The sequence below is a fragment of the Pisolithus orientalis genome (genome assembly GCF_024613125.1).
Source record: "Pisolithus orientalis strain OTSU chromosome Unknown F5J12scaffold_44, whole genome shotgun sequence".
Classification (NCBI taxonomy): domain Eukaryota; kingdom Fungi; phylum Basidiomycota; class Agaricomycetes; order Boletales; family Pisolithaceae; genus Pisolithus; species Pisolithus orientalis.
The window spans coordinates 229014-253276 of record NW_026260825.1 but is presented as its reverse complement, the minus strand read 5'-3'; the positions used below and the strand labels follow the sequence as shown (position 1 = coordinate 253276).

At 44.6% G+C, this 24263-nt stretch overlaps 1 protein-coding gene across 1 annotated transcript; it reads left to right on the top strand.

Moving 5' to 3' along the window:
• Positions 1-5252: 5252 nt before the first annotated feature.
• F5J12DRAFT_785895 (uncharacterized protein) lies at positions 5253-6126 on the top strand (the record flags this gene model as incomplete). Its single annotated transcript, XM_051743324.1, has 4 exons — positions 5253-5280; positions 5321-5373; positions 5429-5557; positions 5671-6126. 4 exons carry the CDS (start codon positions 5253-5255, stop codon positions 6124-6126), a joined length of 666 nt encoding a protein of 221 aa, XP_051596058.1.
• Positions 6127-24263: the final 18137 nt, after the last annotated feature.

Sequence of the window (24263 nt, the reverse complement as noted above, 5' to 3'; positions counted from 1 at the left end):
GGTTAAAGAATACCATTATCTGCTGGTCAACTACAAGTCGACTGTCACTTGGAACCAGTGCACAGATTGTCTCTGCTGCAACCCATCATTTTTTGGTGTGCCCCGCTGTGAGTCAAAGTGAGGTTCAGTGGTGAAAACCAACCAAAACCAACACAAAAGACAATGAAAGCGAGTGGTGGTGTGCCTATGTGGTACCTAGATGGTAGAACCTGTTCTTTGGGAAGGTTTTTGTGAGCTACAACACTCAAAGATGAGTGCTGAGGGTTGGGGGTGCTCCTGATGAAGAGGGAGCAAGAATGTGATAGAAAGCAATAGGGTAGACTGCTGTCAGCCTACAGAAGGATGGATGGTGACTTAATTCGATGTCCTAAGCTGTACTGAGCTCAGGGAGGGCTTGGAGTGAAGTATATGGATGATAGATGATGATAAGCGAAGTAGATGATAGCTAGACCCTTAATAAAGTCTCAACTATCAAAGCTGATGAATGATTTACTGAGAGATGATAAATTGCAAGCAAGAGGGGCTCTCTGATGTCTTCTTCCTTTTTGCTACCTAAGTACAGTGACTTATATACAGTACAGGGGCATTGCCTATGGAAAACAAGGTGCAAACACTTGGTAAGCGATTGGTAACTGATGAGTAAGGAATGTAAGTGATGGGTAATCATCTTGGAAAGCATTAGTAAGCATTGGTAAGGATAAGTAAGCCAAAAAGCAAAAATCAGTAAGCAAAGTCAAAAGATTGGTAAGTATTGGCAATAGGTGAGTCAAAGACAGTCAGAATGTCAAAGTATGAGTCAAGCAATGTCAGGAACTGAGAAAGCGCACTGGAATCACATTAGGGGGAGGCTGTGCATGTCACATCTCAAAGAGATTGCTTCTAGGCCAAGGTGGGATGACAGAGAGGCAGTGCTGATCTGATGCTGATATAGTACATCCAAAAGCGGACAGGGTGAGTCAGATGTCAACAGGGGTCAAGCTTTGGGGGTCTGTGGGGTGACAGGAGCATAGGGGATCACAACTTTCCCCCCCAAACCATCCTCTCAGTGAAGCAAATAAAAACTTCATGAACAAGGCTCTGTTGGAAGAGAGGATGAAGGGGGAGTGTCTTCTGCTGTATCTTGCAACAAGGAGGCAAGATGTGCATTATACTCGTCATGGATGCAATCAGGGAGAGTGAAGAACAGTAGATTATACTGTAGCTGTTGCAATTTTGGAAGAATGATGGACAAGACTGGTATGAAGGCGTTGCAGGGGGCAGGGAGGAAGGATCCATATGCTTCTTGGACCAGAGAGACTGAAACGACCACATAAGACCTTTCCAAGTGAATGACAGACCTGAGGCGACCAAAGAATGTCCTCCTGGAGGTCATACTGACAAAAAGAACATGCTGTCCAAGCTGGATGGGCTGAGAGGGGGCAGATGAGGGTGGGATGTACCAGGACGCTTCAGGACGGAAGCTGGTAGGAACTCCTGGTAGATATATGTAGCCATGGTCCCTAGCAAAGGGGACAAGTGAAATGACTGATGTGGAGGCAGCCATATCAGAAGAATTAGCGAAATGAGCATCTTTTGGAGGGAGTGCTGTAGAAACGTGTGGAGTGTGCAAATCCTTTCCAATCTTGGAAGGTAGGATCGCATGGCTGAGCACTACAAGCGAGTGTGGGAATGGTTTTGGTGTCTGCAGAATTGGTGGAGATATGTTGAAAACTGGAATGCTGTACATGGGTGCTTAACAATTTTATTGGCGCTTAACCTGCCTCCTCCTTCTTCTTTGGCATTGACAACCTGTTCTTGTGCGAGGGATGACTGCCGACATTGCTGGCTGTCCTTCTTCACATGAGGGCTATGGTCTTCACCTCCATTCATCAGCTACATCCATGTCCACCTCACCAAACACTTTTGGTATGTGACACCGCTATGACTGTGCACTTATTCAATACACCAAGACAGGAACTGCCTTCATTCATCTCATCTGCATGTTTTCCTGTGTCATTCCAGACATAGGAAACATGGAATTTATCTTGGCACAACCCTTCATGACAAGGATTGGACCAGCCCACACTATTGATCACGATCTCAGACTCAAATGTGTCAAGACAGTTCCATGGGCTGTGTCCATCTTCATACCATTGTGCTTGATCATCTAAGGGGCTGTTCTAGCACCTGACACTGAACACAATGATGAATTTTTTGTTGTTGAGCAGCTTGATAGTGATATGTTCCTATGGACACAGGTGATGCAGGTTACTTACCATCTCTAGTGGCCTTCCAACCAGAGAATTTTGAGCACATTGCAGATGTTGTACCGTAGTCACCTACTGCTGATGGCATTGTCAAATCATGCTTTATTATGTCCTCAGACTGGCTCAGTAGCTGGTTATGTCCAACTGCTGACATTCAACCTGCTGACAGTCTGCCATGTGGATTCCCTGAGGCTACTACTATGGATGTATTGCTTTTTTTTGTACTATTCAAAATTTCTGTATTCATCTAAGAGCACCCAACTGGCAGGTGTCGACCTCCATCAGGATTTGCGACATCCATGGCCCTTAATAAGGAGAATAAAGGGAGGCTTGCAAAGGTTCGCAACCATCCGTGTGTGGCCTTACCATTTCCTCTGATCCTTGACATCCATTTCCTTCACTGATATGGCACCCAGTGCTGCTTATGATGCCTTCAACTCTGATGCTGAGGATGGAGGTCCCAAAGACTTCAACCTTGACAAAGGGATGGACAATGCTGACTTGGAAGACCTGGACAGTGACACCAAACAGCACAGGCAACTTACTCATGTTCCTGGACCTCAAGCTGATGTTGCTGAGCTGCAAGCGGTATGTATTTATACATTCTTGTTCATGATGAGTCACCAGGCATTAGTGCTGACATGATGCTAGGCTCTCAGTGTTGTGCAATGAGCATACACTGAATGCTGCAAGGAACTGTGCCAGACAAGGAAGGCTCTCTTCAAAGCCAATAGCCAGCATTCCAAGTGGTCCAGGAACATGTCTAGCAAGTCAAACAGCCTCACAACTTGTATTGAGCAAGAAGCAAAGAAATACCTCCTACTGTATCATTTTTTCATCATTCAAAGCCTTTTCCCAGCAGCTCTGAATCCCAATACTGATTGATGCGATCCAGCATGGTGGAAATCACAGGATGGGAAGCTCAAGGGTGCTCTGACTGAGCTTTATGAGATGATTCCCATGGATTTGCATGAGTCAATGGTAACCTACAAGCAATTTGGCTCCATGGTACATGTAATTCCAACCTTGGTGACCACTAATGTATTAATTTGTTTTAAGTTTGTACAAGTGCATGGTGTCACACACCAAAGGTGTTTGGTGAGGTGGACATGAATATAGCTGATGAATGGAGGTGAAGACCATAGCCCTCATGTGAAGAAGGACAGCCAGCAATGTCGGCAGTCATCCCTCACACAAGAACAAGTTGTCAATAGCAAGGAAAAAGGAGGAGGCAAGTTAAGCGCCAGTAAAATTCTTAAGTGCCCATGTATGGCATTCTGGTTTTCGACATATCTCCACCAATTCTGCAGACACCGAAACCATTCCCACACTCGCTTGTAATGCTCCACGTGATCCTACCTTCCAAGATTGGAAAGGATTTGCACACTCCACACGTTTCTACAGCACTCCCTCTAGAAGACACTCATTTCACTAATTCTTCTGATATGGCTGCCTCCACATCAGTCATTTCACTTGTCCCCTTTGCTAGGGACCATGGCTACATATATCTACCAGGAGTTCCTACCAGCTTCCGTCCTGAAGCGTCCTGGTACATCCCACCCTCATCTGCCCCCTCTCAGCCCATCCAGCTTGGACAGCATGTTCTTTTTGTCAGTATGACCTCCAGGAGGACATTCTTTGGTCGCCTCAGGTCTGTCATTCACTTGGAAAGGTCTTATGTGGTCGTTTCAGTCTCTCTGGTCCAAGAAGCATATGGATCCTTCCTCCCTGCCCCCTGCAACGCCTTCATACCAGTCTTGTCCATCATTCTTCCAAAATTGCAACAGCTACAGTATAATCTACTGTTCTTCACTCTCCCTGATTGCATCCATGACGAGTATAATGCACATCTTGCCTCCTTGTTGCAAGATACAGCAGAAGACACTCCCCCTTCATCCTCTCTTCCAACAGAGCCTCATTCATGAAGTTTTTATTTGCTTCACTGAGAGGATGGTTTGGGGGGGAAAGTTGCGATCCCCTATGCTCCTGTCACCCCACAGACCCCCAAAGCTTGACCCCTGTTGACATCTGACTCACCCTGTCCGCTTTTGGATGTACTATATCAGCATCAGATCAGCACTGCCTCTCTGTCATCCCACCTTGGCCTAGAAGCAATCTCTTTGAGATGTGACATGCACAGCCTCCCCCTAATGTGATTCCAGTGCGCTTTCCCAGTTCCTGACATTGCTTGACTCATACTTTGACATTCTGACTGTCTTTGACTCACCTATTGCCAATACTTACCAATCTTTTGACTTTGCTTACTGATTTTTGCTTTTTGGCTTACTTATCCTTACCAATGCTTACTAATGCTTTCCAAGATGATTACCCATCACTTACATTCCTTACTCATCAGTTACCAATCGCTTACCAAGTGTTTGCACCTTGTTTTCCATAGGCAATGCCCCTGTACTGTATATAAGTCACTGTACTTAGGTAGCAAAAAGGAAGAAGACATCAGAGAGCCCCTCTTGCTTGCAATTTATCATCTCTCAGTAAATCATTCATCAGCTTTGATAGTTGAGACTTTATTAAGGGTCTAGCTATCATCTACTTCACTTATCATCATCTATCATCCATATACTTCGCTCCAAGCCCTCCCTGAGCTCAGTACAGCTTAGGACATCGAATTAAGTCACCATCCATCCTTCTGTAGGCTGACAGCAGTCTACCCTATCGCTTTCTATCACATTCTTGCTCCCTCTTCGTCAGGAGCACCCCCAACCCTCAGCACTCATCTTTGAGTGTTGTAGCTCACAAAAACCCTCCCAAAGAACAGGTTCTACCATCTAGGTACCGCATAGGCACACCACCACTCGCTTTCATTGTCTTTTGTGTTGGTTTTGGTTGGTTTTCACCACTGAACCACACTTTGACTCACAACAGTCAGGAGAGATCCAATGTCCTCAAAGTCATCAAGGACTGTGCTGGCACATTATTCACTCCATATAACATTTCACCAGATCTCTTTACTGGAAAGCCCACTTGTAAGAAGGACAACAAGGCATGCCTAGCACTCTTGAAGAAGGATGGAGTCAGAGAATACACCTGTTTTGCACCCATTCTTTTTGCAGATCCTAAGCAGATGGTTACTGGAGGCTTCTTGAAGAGTCCTATCCTAGTTAAGGTAAGCATGCATGGTTCAATGCCACTCTTATTTGAAAATTGATTTCAGCCCATAGGTTATCCATGTCCTGATGTTTGGAAAATCAATCCTCACAGAAAACAAATGTGGACAGCCCCCAGCCAGGGGTCAGAAGATGGGCATGCTGAGCATTACTGAGGGCCTGATTGCTGGTGCCTGCATCTTGGTGAGGGTGTCCATGGTCACTGTGCTAGTACATGCTGATGTCAATATCATACTGAGGTTTGATTCCTATTGTCACATGATCCTGAATGAAGTGCTACTGGTGCAGAAATGCAGGTCAACTACCAATCAGAATATGATTTCTACCTTGAGAAGCTTTTCAAAGCATCTCCTTGGGCTGTCAGCATGATGAATTTCTTCAACCAGGAAGTCTTTGGGAAGGGGTCTCAATTGGCAAATGTCAAATCCGAGGTATTTGCTAATGTGGAGCAGCTGCATACTTGGGAAGATGAATTTTTAGATGAACTCGACAACATTGACCCCACTGAGAGTCACACCCTGCCCATTTCCACACTGCATGACCTCAATGCCCCTGGTGGCCATGATTCAGATCTATGTGACTCTGATCTGTCATCAGTCTCTCATGCTCCATCACCTGTTGCCAGCTTGGTCACTCATTTCAATCCCCCTCACTCTCATCCAGCTAGTGTCACTGCTGCACAAGCTGATCTTGGTGCTCAAACTATTTCTGGTGCTTCTCATCAATCATCCCCTTCTATCTCAATTGGGTAGCCAATTTCAAACAGTGGTGTTGAGGTGTCAGCAGTGACCATTGCTGTTGGTCAGATGAATGTGTCTGGCCCAGCTGAGGCTGAAACATCTCGATCCTGATGAGCAATTCCAGTCATGAGTCACTGGTGCAGCTCAGCTACTCAAAAGGCGATTCCAGCCATTCCCAAGGTGGTTCCCAAGGGTCTTACAACTGATATTTGTGCTACTGAACCAGGTCTGGAACCCACCTGCCATGGTTGCCATGCTACTGCTACAAGGTCCTCGAAACTGAAGAAGACGAAGGTTTGAATTAATAGCAGTACCAGGTGTCACTTATGTGCCAGGTTTCTATATGTTCTACGATCTTTGATTTAGCTTGCATCCCATTATATTAGATGCAATTCATGTTTCAAGGTCATGTAGATCTACTTGTAATACATTCATTCACTGCAATCATACATTGTTGCTGTCATCCTCTGGAATTACCTGATCTGATTTCTTCTAAGTCATTCAAACTCCGCTGGCTATACTATAAGCGACTCACCCCTCTTCTCATGCCTTGTTGTCTCCCACATTGTTGTCCTGGTTCATTGTGTTGTTGTATGGTGCTGTTGCTGTTATCCACCCTGTTGTGCTCATTTGTCATTGTCTGTTGCCTGGAGAGTGGGTTTGAGGGTCAAGGCATGTTTCCCCCATGACACTATTATTACTTCTGACATTAACTTTTTTCAAGGTTCCAGACAACTCATGACAGCATTCTGTGTTGATGCCAGCTCCATTGTCCTATTGCTTGACACTATGAATGCCTCTTGTGCAACACTTGTTCTATCTTCCTCATCCCATCGCCCCATATTGCCACTCCCATTGGGTCACTAATCTTGTAAGTATTTTAATTACACTGTAAGCTATGATCTGATGGTTGTCAACAGCATATGCATTTGCTTTCATCCTTGTGTCATCATCACAATGACCCCCATACTTACATTGAGCTGCTGTCCTTTCCACCCCTTACTGCTCTTAGTTGCTCATTGTCTGCTTCGCATGTCCACTTGCACCACTGGCATTATTAGGTAGAACTCTCCAATTATTACTACCACTTGTCTATACATCAATAAGTAGCAATTTCCGAATGGAATTTTAACCATCATCATGAGTGTACCAAGGCAAAATGAAATGACAATGGATCATCAAAATATTAATAAATAATAATGGTTAGTATACATTGTGATGAGTTCCATTGGTATTGCTATGGGTTCTTCACCATTGTCATGCCATTATAAGTACTTATTAGGCCACAGCAATATAATACCATGATTAGGTAAAATAATGAGTTATCAAAGTCATAATCATGAGATGACACATGATTTCAACCACATGTTCATGGAAAGTGGGTGGCATTACAAGTCATTAAAAGGCAGCATGGGAAATCCACTCCTATTAAGGTATGCTAATGACTTGTCATGGATCTAGGAAATTTGCAACAGATGTCACACACCAAAGGTGTTTGGTGAGGTGGACATGGATACAGCTGATGAATGGAGATGAAGACCATAGCCCTCATGCGAAGAAGGACAGCCAGAAATGTCAGCAGTCATCCCTTGCACAAGAATGAGTCATCAGTGCCAAAGAAAAAGAAAGGGAGCAAGTTAAGCACTGGTTAAAATTCTTAAGTGCCTGTGTATGGCATTCCGGTTTTCAACATATCTCTGCCATTTCTGCAGATACTGAGACCATTCCCACACTTGCTTGTAGTGCTTGGCCATGCGATCTTACCTTCCAAAATTGGAAAGGATTTGCACACTCCACACATTTCTACAGCACTCCCTCCAAAAGATGCTCATTTCACTAAATTCTTCTGATATGGCTGCCTCCATGTCAATCATTTCACTTGTCCCCTTTGCTAGGGACCATGGCTACATATATCTGCCAGGAATTCCTACCAGCTTCTGTCCTGAAGCATCCTGGTACATCCCACCCTTGTCTGTGCCCTCTCAGCCCATGCAGCTTGGACAGCATGTGCTTTTTGTCAGTATGACCTCTAGGAGGATGTTCTTTGGTCACCTCAGGTCTGTCATTTGCTTGGGAAGGTCTTATGTGGTCATTTCAGTCTCTCCAGTCCAAGAAGCATGTGGATCCTTCCTCCCTGCTCCCTGCAATGTCTTCATACCAGTCTTGTCCATCATTCTTCCAAGATTGCGACAGCTACAGTATGATCTACTGTTCTCCACTCTCCCTGATCACATCCATGACAAGTATGATGCACATCTTGCCTCCTTGTTGCAAGATATGGCAGAAGACACTCCCCCTTCATCCTCTCTTCCAACAGAGCCTCATTCATGAAGTTTTTATTTGCTTCACTGAGAGGATGGTTTGGGGGGGAAAGTTGTGATCCCCTATGCTCCTGTCACCCAACAGACCCCCAAAGCTTGACCCCTGTTGACATCTGACTCACCCTGTCCACTTTTGGATGTACTATATCAGCATCAGATTGGCACTGCCTCTCAGTCATCCCACCTTGGCCTAGAAGTGATCTCTTTGAGATGTGACATGCACAGCCTCCCCCTAATGTGATTCCAGTGTGCTTTCCCAGTTCCTGACATTACTTGACTCATACTTTGACATTCTGACTGTCTCTGACTGACCTATTGCCAATACTTACCAATATTTTGACTTTGCTTACTGATTCTTTGCCTTTTGGCTTGCTAATCCTTACAAATGCTTTCCAAGATGATTACCCATTGCTTACATTCCTTACTCATCAGTTACCAATCACTTACCAAGTGTTTGCACCTTGTTTTCCATGGGCAACACCCCTGTACTGTATATAAATCACTGTACTTAGATAGCAAAAAAAGAAAAGACATCAGAGAGCCCCTCTTGCTCACATTTTTTATCATCACTCAGTAAATCCTCCATCAGCTTTGATAGTTGAGACTTTATTAAGGGTCTAACTATCGTCTACTTTGCTTATTATTGTCTATCATCAATCTACTTCACTCCAAGCCCTCCATGAGCTCAGTGCAGCTCAGAGCATTGAATTCAGTTGTCATCCATCCTTCTGTAGGCTGACAGCAGTCTACTCTATTGCATTCTCTTGCCTGCTCCTTCTTCATCAGGAGCACCCCCAACCCTCAGCACTCATCTTTGAGTGTTATAGCTCACAAACACCCTCCCAAAGAACAGGTTCTACCATCTAGGTACTGCATAGGCACACCACCACTTGCTCTTTTTGTCTTTTGTGTTGGTTTTGGTTGGTTTTCACCACTGAACCACACTTTGACTCACACTGCATCCTTCAAATTTACTTCAAGGATATTGTGGAAAGCAGCAAGCTGGGAAAGGCAGACAAGATTGCAAAGTGAAGAGGTGCCATCAAGGTGATAAACAATGAACTAGTGCATCATAGCATCATCACATTTTTTTCACTAACTGATGCATTCAGGACACTGTACATGACCTCATCACTAGGATGGATGAGATTCCAATGACCCTCATTGGTGTCAACATGTTCTTAAAGTGGCATGAAGACTTCGGCTCGATCAAGCACCCATGGCCTGAGTGGAAGACTGCCCTATCCCCTTCCAAAACTGACATTGCCAACCACAAGTGGCTTGACATTGTTGAGCATCGATATGACTACCACTGGTTGGGCCTCCCTATGCCCCACATTGTGCCAACACCAACACCACCCACTCAAGAGACCAAAATGCCTATGAGCAACAAAGGAAAACAGAAAGTGACTGAGGCAGAGGTGGAGCAAATGATAGCAGATAGCTCGCACAGGATGGAGGTGGATGATGAGGGTGAAGATAAGGTGCCAGAGAAGGAGGATGATGAGGAAGAACCAGTGTGAGGCAGGCAGAAGTGCAAAGCTGCTGCAAAAACAACATCCCATCAATCCAGACATCAATCCTGCTCTAGGAAGGCAACAGCAGAAACTGATGATGACGAAGACTATGGTGTAAAATATGCACATTTATTTCTCACAGCCACACTGCCACACCACCACACCCATTTGACCATGTCATTACCTTTTGCAGCCACACCCACTCAACTGCATTGTTGTCACCTTGTGCAGCTACACAACTATGTTATTGTATAATACATAGATGATATTTCCTGTGTAAACTCAGTACAAACCCTACACAATATGTCTACTCTCTGCTGCCCTTCCCACTGTAGAAATATCTGTAGGCTACCTCAGTAGTGAACAAACTACTGAGTGTATTACTGTACCTGTAGGCTACTACAGGATGTCAGTATAGTAGAATGCTTGTAATATAAACAGACTTACCCTCAGTAGTGAACAAACTACTGAGGGAATACTAGTAGAAAATACTACAAGTATGTGCACTATTTCAGCTTATGAAAGCAGCCAAAACATCACACAGTGGTTAAGTACCACAGGGGCACTTTATGTTCCAACACCCACTTCCCTATGCATCAGTTCTGATAATGGCAGGTGTGATAGGGGAAAATAAAATAAAAAGCAGACAACTTTTTGATGTTTCTATCTGGCCACTGTGTCCTCTTTAAGGTGCCATATGTGCCTACAACATATTCAAAACTCATAAGCTGTGGTGGGGTACTTCAGGTACAGTGACACAATCTCAGCCAGAAAATGATTTCCTAGGCATTCTGGTGCTAAGACTGTAATTGTACATGGTATAGTAGTTCCACTGAGTATATTGGCGCATAATTAGACCTGCTATCAAGTATCCAAGGGTTCCACAATAGCTGGAAAGGATGTCAGGCTTAAACAAAGAAGTGTCTGCATTTCTGATACACCTGACACGGGCACTCAAAAAAGGCACCCCCTTGGAGGGGGCCTCTGTACCTATAACATACCAATACCTCATTACATCAGGTGGATTCCTTGAGGTGTTATGCCATAATCTCCTCCTTCTGGTATTTAGGAGCTTTGTCAAGTTCCAGGGTATGTATTGCCAATGTAACTATCTAGAAAGGTTTGGAATACTCAGAAGAAGCCCCCACAACATCCCCAAGCCCATACCTGCAGGGGGGAACACTGGGAAAGTGAAATAGTCACTCAGGAAGCATGTGAAAAGGCACAAAAAATTGTGCATTCTCAAAACATATCAAAAACATGTAATAGTACACTGCACCACTCAGTGGAAGGTAGACTCAATATTTTCACATCAGGTGTCAAGTCCAGGGTGGCCAGGTTCAAGACTGGACTGGAGACTGGTGAGAGTGCAAGGCCAAGGAGTTTGGAACAGAGAGGGGGCAGCAGTTGGATGGTGGACTGATTGGACATAGTGACTGGAGACACAGTGCTATTCCCTTGCAGGGGTTGCAGTCTGAGTCTGAGGCCAAGATGAGAGTCCAGGACTGAAGAACTACAGGCCAAGTATCTATGAACTTATATACTAGAGGTAGCTATAGTTCAGAGATTGGTAATGCTGGTCTCACAATGATTGATAATATGATTGGTAAGAACAGTATTAGTAAGGCATGACAAAGGTGACCAGAGACTGGGAGAGAGATGAGGGTGGACCAGGGATGAGGCTGGGTCAGGCTCAACCAAAATGACACTTCATAGTAGCACTGCTTTGTGGTGCCACCCACTGTGAGGAATCTGCATTCCCTAGATGTGTAAGCCCCTATTATCAACCATTCTGTGGCTATCATTATGTCTCCATACTGCTTGCACCCACCACTGTTCACATGCTACCTTCCCACACCCTTTCACCCTCTCACACACTGCTATACTTGTGGTCACTTTGTTCTGGTCACTTCCTTTCCTTCAGACTCTTTCTTTTACCATGGTTTGTGTCTATGCTGCCTGCCTTGCAAACCACTGTGCATGACCTATGTATACTGCTTGCATTGCCAGTACTACACTGTGGAACACACTGCAAATGCCACAAAACACTACCACTACAAAGTGCTGAGTCCTGCCTTCTAGTTTCAACAGTCCAGAATCCTTTGAGACAAGCAATTCATTCCCTTCATTTTATTGTTGTTATCTAAACCAACTAGCTCATGTTATACAGCTACTTGGAATTTCCTTACACCACACTAGACCAACTGGGGGTAGAGGTTTGGCAAGGCTGAGGCCAGACTGGGTGAATGTGAGGCTGAGTCTGGCCAGGGTCAAGACATGGCTATGACATCAGGTATGACTTCATACTACATATATAGCAACATAATTTAACTACTTGAGTCACCATTCCCTGTCCTCCTGGTGCATCAATTATGATAATTGCAGCATAACTGTGATGCAAGACTGCCCAACTCCCTCCTACCAGTAGTGATGCATTGATGTACTAGTAATGCAGATCTGAGATTTCCCCCCCCCCCTTAGGAGTTTCTTTTCCACAAATCCCCACAGGTAATTTTCACTACTCCTCTGCATTTTATGTGATTACATAAGCATAAAAACACTGTAGGGAGTTGTATACTCCCTGAGGCTGAAGCAGGATACCATCAGTTAATTCCACCACCTCTAAGGCAAGCCCCTATCAGTGTTACCCAGTTTGTTGCCTTTGGAATTCTCTCTGCTTGTCACCACATGTATTCCCCTATTCCCTGTCAGCTTCAGAATTTCCCCTGGCCATCAACATGCCATCCAGAGCCATCAGAACATTGATCTGCAATTCTGCAATTGTGTCACCCTAGCCACTGCCCCACCATGTTACCAGTCAGTCTTGTCAGATGTCAGTAAAAAAACTCTGGTTACCCCTGTTGCCCCAAATTCTGCAAACCTTACTTCACATTCATATGCTCTTCCCTCCAGCACCACTGCCTCTCCCTACAAACTTTGCCTTTTGCATCTCACACTGTAGTATGCAATAGGCTCATCCTGTGGAAGATGCCCATCCTTCCCTTTGCCTCCCTTGTTTACTACTTACCAGTCCAATTTCATATGTTCCTGTACTTCATTGATGTCTGATATGTCCACCTTTATTTTCTGGGATTCTAGTTTACCCACCCCACTTTATTCTGACTAGTACCTATACCCCATGTACTATATAATTCCATCTTGATGTTGGAATATTTGTGAGTCTAAGAGTTCCCAGAGTCTAAAGAGTCGATTTCCTCTACAGTGTCTACAGCATCCTCAGTGCCTCCTGCATCCTCTGCATTCACAAGTCCTTACTTGCATAACCCTCATCTCAGAAATACTGCCAACAAGTCAAGAACACTGTTTGGAATTTCATATACCCAGCTTCTCTGTGTCTCATGCACTTACTGCCCCCCAGAATTAAATTCTGCAACTTACACCTGACTACCTACTTGCCTCTACAGTCATATTCTATTCCCTTTCCCACTCAGCACCCCTTGGGACAAGCCTAGAGGATTCCCTTCAGCTTTCCCCTTAGTCACATGCTTCCCAGAAGTTGTGTCACACAATGCACAGCCACTATTCCCAAAACATGTCCTCATTTTGCATGTGCCTGATATCCAACATTCCCACACACTGCCCTCATTGCCCTCAGCTTCCCCTTCCTTCCTGGGCTCTATCCCTGCCCTGTGGGCATTGCATATGATAGTTAAATGTACTATAATTGTATTAGACCATAAATAAATACTTTTCTGCCCATCCTAATGGGCATAAATGGTTGGAAAGTGTGATGGGGGGAAAACTGACAAAGTTGACACCTTTTTGATACATTGGACATATCTATCTAGTTATTATGTCCCTTTAAAGGGGCCATGTGTGCCTACAACATATCAAAAGTTCATAGGCTGGGATGGGGTGCTCCAAGTGTAGTGGCACAATTGCCTCCTCCCTGTGTTATACCCTGGAAATATTTTTCTGTGCTTTGTGGCACTGGTAATGTAATTGGACATGGTGTAGTAGTTGAGTTTACAAAGGAAATATCATCTATATATTATACAATAACATGGTAGTGTAGCTGTGCAAGGTAACAGTGATGCAATCAAGTGGGTGTGGCAGTGCAGTTGCATGGCTGCAACACATAAAAACATGGTTGAATGTGCACAGTGGTGTGGCAGTGCAGCTGCAAAAGGTAATGACACAGTTGAATGGGCACAGTAGTGTGGCAGTGCAGCCATGAAAAATAAATGTGCAGATTTTACACCATAGAAGACATGCCCACTCAAGGCCAATCGAAACACAAGCCTCATCCACTGTTGGATGGACTATATGGTCACACTGCTGTAGCTGCCAGAAGGACACCTTCCCCTGACCCCCACTCCTGTGACTCGTGCCACAGACCCAAGGTCTGATGCTACAAGAACCCTGGGAAGTCCTGCTTCCTGTGCAATGGTTGCAAAATTTGATGTAGCCATGCCAAAGGCAGGATTGCCACTCCAACTCGATGGAATCCATCACAAGCCAGGGGAAAAAAGCAAGCTCAAAGTCTGTTGCTGACGATGGAGGCCCAAGAATCCCAAAGCCCAAAGGAATGTCCCCCAAAGTGACATGTTTCGATGGCTTCCAAAGCCATCAATGCCAGGGTTGGGCCCTCCAACCAGGGAGAGATGATCCCTGAGGGATCTTCACTCAGTATGTTCACAATTTCATGTATTTATGCTGACTCAAATTTTATTTAGAGATTTGTATTCCTGCATTCAAATGCAGGGATTCCTGCCCAATCCCAGCTGCTGTACAAGCATATTTGATCATTGAGGCTGGCCCATCCATTGTGCAGGAGGTAGAGGGATCTACAGCAGCAGGTACATTTAATCAATCTACATTTATGCTAATTATCATGGTCAACCCTTGTATTCAAAGCAGACACCCACCCATCAACAACAGCAGCACCTGTCCAACTCACAACCACTGCAACTCCCAGAACACTGTCACCCATCTGTGCCCCAATCACCAAGGTGTCACAAATGTCCAACACAATTGAAGAGCAAATCAAAGATTTAGAATGTCAACTCCATGATGCTGAGGCCCACCACCAATACTATGAGGATCAAATGTATGATTTCCAAATACAACAGGACAAAATCATGCAGATGCTGGACAGGGTGGCTCACAAGGTGGAGGCTCTGCATATTTGGGTATATGGATGAGCATTGGGTGATGATCTCATTGATCTCTTAGGGCCTCTGGCAGATGAGAGAAGGGTGGATAGGACAGCAGGGTGAACAAGGCTGTCTATCATTTTACTCCTCCACAGTACATATGATGTCATTTTGTATTTCCATTTTAATTGACCACTCATGCTGCATTGTATGTTCAACCTTTATTTAAGAGTGGGTGAACAAGGCCATCTATCATTTTACTTCTCCATGGTACATATGATGTCATTTTGTATTTCCATTTTAATTGACCATTCATGCCACATTGCACATTCAACCTTTATTTAAGAGTGAGAAAAAGACAATAATGGCTAGACAGCCAACAGAATTGCAAAGGATAATCTCATTCTACTAAAACAACTGCTAATGTATCCTGATAGGTGGAAGCTTAGCGAATGCATGGCTTTTTGACATAGAATAGTTAACTTGAAACTTAAAAAATGAGATAGTGGGATAGTCTCAGTCTGCTAATTCTGCTAATATGGCCACTGATGAATCCAAATAGATGGACACCTGGTGAATGAGCAGGGTATGCTATTTACAGCATTCACTTGAGAGTTACAAAACAAGATAATGGCTAATAATAGGATAATGATGCAAAGAAAGATGTCAGCCTGTGAAAACAGCATTCCATGGATCCCAATAGATGGAACCCTTCCAAATGAGTGGCCTGCACAATATGCAAGGTTGATATGGACTGTCTCAACCTGCTAACATGGCATTCAATGGAGCCTGATAGATGGAACCTGTCAAAATGAGCAGACTGTGTGAGATGCAAGGCTGAGAGCAATTGGTCATTGGATGCAAATGCAAAGCAATATTCTCATTGCACTAATGTAGGATCCAAGGTATGCCCACAGGTGGGACATGTGCAAATGAGTGGATTGTGAGTTTTGCAAGGTTCAATTCAGGGAAAATGTTGCATTCTGCTATTGCAGGAGCCAATGTATTTTGATAGGCAGAAGCTTGGCAAATGAGCAGATAAATATTTCTCAGCAGATGGAAATACAACCAAGGGCATTCAGCCAGTCACTAGTGACCAATTCACCCTCTGTAGTGAGCAATAAATATTCTGTTTCCCAACAATGGTTTGTTGCTGTTCATCTCAGCCTGCAGATGCATGAGCCTTTCAAGACAAATGATATATGTACTCATGTCATACCAGACATATCCACAATGGAAATAAAACATGTGAAAGGTGAATGAATGGGCTAGCTTGCCACTGGATGTCTCCTGTGAAGTACCCGCTGACCCACCCATCTGCTACAGGGCAGGATGCAAGGGCAGGGAATGGAAACTGCAGGTTCACATTAAGCTAACATTTAACTACAAATCTTTCTCCAGAACAAACTGAATATCAGTTGCATTCATGGCCTGCCATTCACATTCAGCATGCTTGGCCAACCTCAAATACATCATCCTCTGCCTTGCTGCATAACACCACACCCCAGGAGCTCCAATAGTGCTGCTTCCCCTCTGTATCTTATGCCATTCTTTTGCTCAAAATTTGAAGAAACTTATAGCCCATTGAAATTCTGATATTACAAGCTCTTCCTCTTCTTCCCAATAATCTTTGACAGATTTTGCTTGCAGCCAATGAATGCAATAAACTAATTGAAGAAAGTTCATCAACCTTAAAGCACTGTTGAACAGTAAGGTCAACATACATTCAGACATCTAACTCTTTGATTCTGTGTCCCATGGGACATCAATCGACCAAAACCATGGAAGATGGGTTGTCGACATGATCATGCAGTGCACAAATCTCTTGCATTCGCCAGCTGTTTTGCTGCTCTGCAGTCAAGGCTTCATCTAGCTTTATATATGCCTGCCTCACCAATGGCACTGCTGCTGGAGCCACTTTGAGCTTCTGCAATAGGCTATCCACTTAATCTCAGACATCAGAGAGTGTGCTGCAAGTGGATCCTCAGACTAACCAATCTGAATCATCTTCATGAAGTTGGAATCATTCATCTGGAAATCCAGCAGTTCTTGGCAGTGTGGTGAGGTCATCCCGTGTGCAGATGTGGATGCCATGTTAAGGATGGACCACAACATTTCAATGATTTCTCTGTCTACCCATCCAGCCCCCTTGATGAACAGCAGGGCATACTGTGCATAACATTCCTTCTTGTGCCCATGCACATGCCATATGCCAATTCCAGGGATAATCTGAAGTGACAATGGGATATCAATCATCTCACTTTGACCCACATGCTTCTGCAGATTCATCATGTAGGAGCAGTTAATGTCATAGAAGCAAACCACTTGTTTGATCCCTTCCATATTGTATCCCAATGCATTTGCCAAAGAGTAGTCCATGTTCAACTGTCTGCAGCACCATCAGCAGGTGTCAAAATCAACAATTCAACCTCATACCTTTCTCCTTTTTGGAAGTCAACAACACAATGCAGATAAAAGCATCCATGCCATGCACATGCAGTCACCCCAATTCCAGTCGCATGAAGCTTTCCCTGGGCTGCATTTGCCTGACTGATAGCTTTGTGGTTGTTGCAGGTGGATTTCTGTGCCTGAGCTCAGATCATGTTTTGCATGGGTTGAATGAATTCATACTTCCCCAATATGTGGAGCAGCCTTCAAATAGTCTGCATAGTGTGGATTGGTCACCATATAACCTAGTCCATCCATCAACCACACCTGATCTTTGGATTTCCACTCATGCATGTGTTCCACTTTAAAGTTTCCATCCATTACTACTGTGTGGGTGAACCACCAGCTGGAGAAGGTCAGCATATGAGGATTGCATTATTGGAGCCACTTACTGGTCCAAATCCTCATTAGTATCAACATTTATTCCAGGCTGGGGGCATGCTGTGCAAAATAATGCCAGTCTGCCTTTCTCTGCTGACCTGGTTGTCCCACAGAATCCATTCCATTTAAGTAGCTTGAGGTATCGCCATTTCTGTGCAACCTGTAGAAGCTCATGGTATCTATCCTGATTGACCCTTCAGACATTCCAACACTTGGAACAAAAATACCAAATCTTACTGGAACAAGGTGTGGAAACGCACTGGATGTGATCTGATGCAACTTGCTGTAATAGTTCATACTGGACATTCCACATTCCAGGTTGTCCCTCAGGAAGTCATCCAGAACCACAAATGTGAATGTGGTGCTTGGCTTCTTGAATGTTGAGGGAAATAGTTTGGCTCTGAGTAACTGTATGTATCAGGTTTCTGCAGTCTTGCATTCACACCAATTTGCTACAATGAAATGAACCCCTGTGACATCCACGACAGTGAGATATCTTGACCCCACTGGAGGATGGAGGTGCTTTGTGTTTTCTTCAATATCTTCTACATCTTCCCATTCTTGATCATCCATTGGCAGAGGTTCACTTGCTGCTTGCTGGGCTTGTGCAATCACATGGGGACAGGGTGCTCTGCCATGTCCTAGGTGCATCTGAATGCCAGTCTGTGGGTCTTGATGTGAATGTAATTCTGGGCAACCAACTGATCTCTCACCATGTGGAGGGCAGATTCCTTGTAGAAGTCCCCTGTCCACTGTTGGATCCTGTGGAAAGGCAGGCTCTCATGACTCTTCTGGAAACATTCTGTGCAGAATAGGGGCTGATGCAAGCAATCCAGACATCTGTATACCCCATCATTGCCACACCAGGTGCAGTTCCTTGGCTCTGGGGAGGCTTCCAGCTCCAGGAGTATCTTCAAGAACTCCCCCTTCTGTGGAACCCATTCATGGATGTAATCGTTCTGTGTCTGACACACCATGTGAAGTCCACTTTTGGGTTGGAAAACTGCTGCATACCTTTTTCCACAGTAACATCAGTTGCTGGACTGGTGGGCTCATGCTTTCATGTCCATTGAAGGCTGAATCTGCCCATGCATCAAAGTACTTGTGGGAGTGAGACCTTGAATGCTTGGATGGTGAGGATTGGGGAGAATGGACAGGGGTTGTTGGATCTGGCTGTTTGATCATGACTTCTACCAATCATGATCTATATCTACCTCCAGTTCTCCAAGTCTTGACTTCCAGCTGCTTCACCCAATGGCCTGGGGTAGGACCAATCAGTCTCATACCCTTTTGAGTGCTTCCCTTGGCCATCTGGAGGTTGCTGATTTCACAGTATGAGGTCAGTTGTTAGAAATGCTACTGCTAGTGCAAGTTGCTTTATCATTTAGCTCTATCAATGTCAGTACCTTAACACATGTCAGGGCATAAATACAAATGCAACTACACTGGCCTTGCACAATGCATGGTGCTGCCTTCTTATTACTGCTCAATCCCTGCCTGCACATTCCCTTCCTGCTGCAACATTACCTGGGTGCTTTGCCTGGATTATGATGGTGAATTTGGATGCTATATTAGCTGATGAAGGTGAAACAAGATGTTTGGTATCAATATAAGTATGGATATGATTGGGCAAGCCAACTGACAGCCCAGATGCAAACTGGGAGCTAATCTGCCTTTGGGTGGGATCCTGTCAAAGAGATCAGCCTGATTGGATATTTTGGTCGCTTCACAGAGGTCCAAATGAATTCCTTGGCATGACCACACTAGTACTGAAATGCATTGAGACCAAACAAGGGTGCAAAAAAACTTAGTAGCCAACCATCTATTATACACCATTATACATCATACCACATCATACTCCATGGAGTCCCAGTATGAATCAGACACCTGGGATCAGATGGAAAGAGATGATGTTGATGGTGAGCAAGACATAGAACCATCAGATGTGGGGGAAAGGGAGGAAGAAAGGTTTGAAGTGGAAGAGTTGGAGATCCTTGGGTGCTGATGACAGGAATGGCAGCAAGCAGGGAAGAAGAAGAAGCCTGCAGTTCTGCTATCCATATGGGAGGAGATGCAGCAATTGGACAGGAACAAGGAGTTGAGAGGGAGCAAAGTCCAGACCAAGTGCAAGGTATGCTCTAAAAGTTCTGATTTGGATGCTCACAATTCAAAGCACCCTTGTAGCTAATACAAGATTGGTTGAAAAAGCCCCTCTGGTCAAAGAAGCCCTGCATTACCCTTAGATCCAGTTACAAATACTCTGTGCAGGCAGTGGTCCACAAATTGTACCAAGAGCAAATACAGGAGAAGCTTGCAAAAATGGAAGTAGAAGATGGCAATACCCATGGAAGCAAGCAGATCCAACAGTATCAGAATGCATTGATGGCTTTTATTCAGGATGACCTGACAGAGGAACAATTGGCTGCAGCTGAAGATATAGTGGAAAGGTGGAATGGGTGGGAAGGCCCCACACCAGAGACAAAGGCAAGGTGCAATTGTATGAGGTCAACTTCCCAGTCTTCAATTTATCCTGGTTCCCAGGAATGCAGCCAAGTATGGGTACAAGTATGTCCAAAACCTTGCAATGGAGATGTGGAGGTATTGCAGAATGTGCATAGTGTGTATGGCTGGGTGGAAAAATGAGGAGGGAACTATACAGGCATGCACATGAGTCCACCATATTCTCCTCTAGGCCTAGGTAAGACTCATGCAATGACAGTATGGACTTCAATAACAAAATTGCAGATGGAATCCCCTTCAATGATGTCCACACACTGGAAGGAAGCTGGTGAGAGTACCTTGGGGAAACATTTGAGGAACCAGGAACACTGCCTGAGCATGATGGCAAGTCAAGTCCTGAATGTACTCAGAAAAAGACAGCAGCCAAAGCAATGAGGACTGGCAAGGTTGACTCCATGAAATTGGTGAAAAATGCCAATGGAGAGATTTGGATAGGAGAAATTGTGGGCCTTAGCTGGGACCAACTACAATAAATGGTTTGCAGATTTGTGACTGCTCACTACCATGAGTGGCCAGAGAATTTAGTGTCCTCAATCTCTGGTGAGTGCTATCAGGATTAACATGTGGAAATCTCTTGTCAGCAGTGCCATTCAAGAATTTTGGTCATCATCAAGTGGACATGATAGCAGCCTGCCATCTTCCTGAAGGATTTACCTTCGACTGCAACCCAAGTCACATGTGGATGACAACAGCGACCCAGCTGCTGTCCTTTTGGCACAAGTGACAGGAATCCCATCCAAATGATGTGTTTGGATTTCAGAAATGGATCAATCAATCTGACAAGCTGCAGCCACCAGTGGATAGAACTTTGGCACCCCTCCAGGTTGTGAGGCAGTGGAAATACTGAAAGACACCTGCCCCCAAATGCAAAAAGAATCCCAGAAGGAAAAATGTCAAGGGCAAGGGTAAAGTGCAGGAAGAGGGAGTGGCAGATGATAGCACAGATGACAGTGTGGATGACAGCACAGATGACAGTTTGGATGATCACAGTGAGGCTGAGGTGAGTGATGTTGGAACAGATGGTCCCTCCGCTAAAAAGGTGCACCATGTGTGATTTTCATGCATGACAGATCAGTGCTAATGCAATTCTGGTCTTCAGGTATCTGGCAGGAGGCAAAACTGTGCCAAGACACCATTCCCTTCTCATTCCCACTCAAATCTCCCAACAGCTGATGGTTCCCATAGTGAGTGGCTCTCTGCACCTCCAGCCCATGCAAAGACCCCAGTGCATCATCCACGAAATAAAGTGCTAACTGACTATAATGGGCAGGAAAGCAATGGCCATGATTCCAATGATGAAGCTGATGAAAACACTTATTTGCCCACCCTATCCAATTCAAAGAAAATGGCAACATCCCTGAATAGTGAGCTTCCCACTGTAACTTGTATTCACAGCAAACCCTGATCTGCACTCAGGGAACAAGTACACAACTGAACTACAGGACCACTCAGAATATGCAGATGAAGATGGATTTGAGAGCATTCCTTTCACTGACCACCCAACTGAGGAGGGCTCAATGAGCAGAAAAAAAGGTGGAAAGCTGAAATCTGCCCTGAAGTGCACACACCAGGCAAGTTCAGTCATGTTGAATCAGCTGTTATGGCTAACAAGTTTGCACTGTATATTAAGCAGGCTCTGTCAGAATCTAGTGAGCCAGACATGAATCAACATCGACCTGGGGCCAAATACTTGTCCAAGTCCAACCATAATGGATCTGTGACCACCAATGCAGCATCTGCAAATGTGAAACAGGGGGTCCCTGGGAGCACCTGGAAGTCATCTCATGTCAGAAAGGCCCCTGCAAGGCCAGATGCAGATGTTCCATCTCCTGATGCAAAGAGATTGCACAAGCAAACAGGCAGCAATCAGAAGCAGAAGTAGTTGTTGAATCCCTCAAACAGTCAGAGTGGAAACCTTTTTTGGAACTCATGTATGGTCTATAGAGGGCTTAGCCTAGTGTGACACATCAGAATACAAGTGTATGGCATGTATGGTAGCTCATGACACTATGGTGATTGTGAGAGGTGTCTTTGATATCAGAGAGAGGGATAGTTAAGCAGGACAGTTGAGTACAATGATTGAGTGGAGAGCTGAGCAGGACAGGTCTACATATTGGCCATGTGGAAGCGACTGGTAGCTATCTATGTAGGGAGATATTTCTGCTCATCTCCCATGTATTGCTGTTACCCAAAATTTGGCTCTGTCTGCCATTGTCCAACCTTGCTTCCCATGGTGTGAATGATATTCTCACCATTGTTCCTACAAGTTTAAATCTTGATTGATCATCAACCTATCAGTGAACCCATCATTGTCAAATATGTCCACCAAACAGTCCCACCAAGTTCATTTCTGTTGTCAAGGTGAGGTTGTCTTCATTGTTGAATCCAGTGACCTAAGCCATCCACAGCTAATGTAAGACCAATTGAGCCAAGGCAATCTAGCTCCTGCATGAAGCAGTCCAAAAATCTGGAGGAGACACTAGTACAACTGCATGAGTTGTGAGAGCCAACCCCTCCACTAATTGTCTCAAGTGGAAGGGCAGATATGGCAGGGTCGAACATGGATATTGTGGCTGGTGAGTGAACATGATTTCTCTCCAAGCTAAACAACAAACATTCTTTTGCTATAGATTCATGCAAAAGCTTGGTGGATCAGTTCCTGCAGGAAAGGGAGCCAACTGCTCTGGCAGAGGGCAGAATCACAGCTGGTGAGTTGGCATGATTGCCCTTCAAGCTAACAAACAAACTAATTTTCTAGTAATAGATCCACACAACAACTTGATGAATCAGTTCCTGAATGAACAGGAACCAACTGCTCCACCAGTGGATGGTATGAATGTGGATCTACTTGAGCAATTTCTGAATGCACAGGAACCATCAGCACTGCCAGTCATGCACCAGAAATTAAACAGGATGGATGGGTCTTCAGCACCTGCACAAGATGTTACTATGCAGCTTCCATTGGATCCAGTGCTTGTCATTGAGCCAGACTTGCATATCTAAGAATATACAATGCCAAGCAGCCAGGGCCCAGTTGACTTCACAACCTCTTAGGAACCATGCATGGGTAGCCAAGTATGTAGCCTCTTCTGCAGAGTCAGTGTGGATGATCATAAAGATGTCATAAATAAATCTACATAAAAATAGAACATCTTGGTTCGTGTCCACAGGTAAAATCAGATTACTGAGGTTCCCTACAGATTCCTCTCTGGGTTTCCCTCTGCAACCCCACAAACTTCTTTAATAGTACCAGTACTAACCTTCTCCAGGTAGTCAATGACATCATCTACAAAGCCTTCTCTTTGCCTTTTCCCTTGGAGTGCTTGGCATTCTTCAACTTCTTTGATTTTGCTTTTTTTGAGTCTGAGTCTGAGGCTTTCAACTGTTTGTCAGAATTTTTCTTTGAAGATTTCTTCTTCTTGGGGTTGCCCCCAGAAGCATCCTTCTTCTTCTTGCCTCCCTTGGTGCCCTTGCCAGGCTTGGGACCCTAAGTGGTGTGAGTATGGATAAGTCTTATGATGGACTCTCACCTTCACATTCAACTGCTGTTTTACCTGTGCCACAACCATCTTGGCAATGCTGGATTTATCAGGAACAAATTCCCCAGCAGTAGCAGTGGCTATGTCTTTTAACTCCTTCCTTTTCTGTTTTTGTTCCTTGGCAATGATGTGAGCATGCAAGAGGATGATGATATGGGCAATGAGGTTTGGTAACTCATGCAATAGGGAGGAGTAGATAGTGGCAATGTGGGGGGTGGGAATAAGTTCTGGTTCCTCATCCTCTCTCACCACCTCATTCAACAACTTCTTAGTATCTTTTGGTACTAAGCACAACTTTTCCAAGTT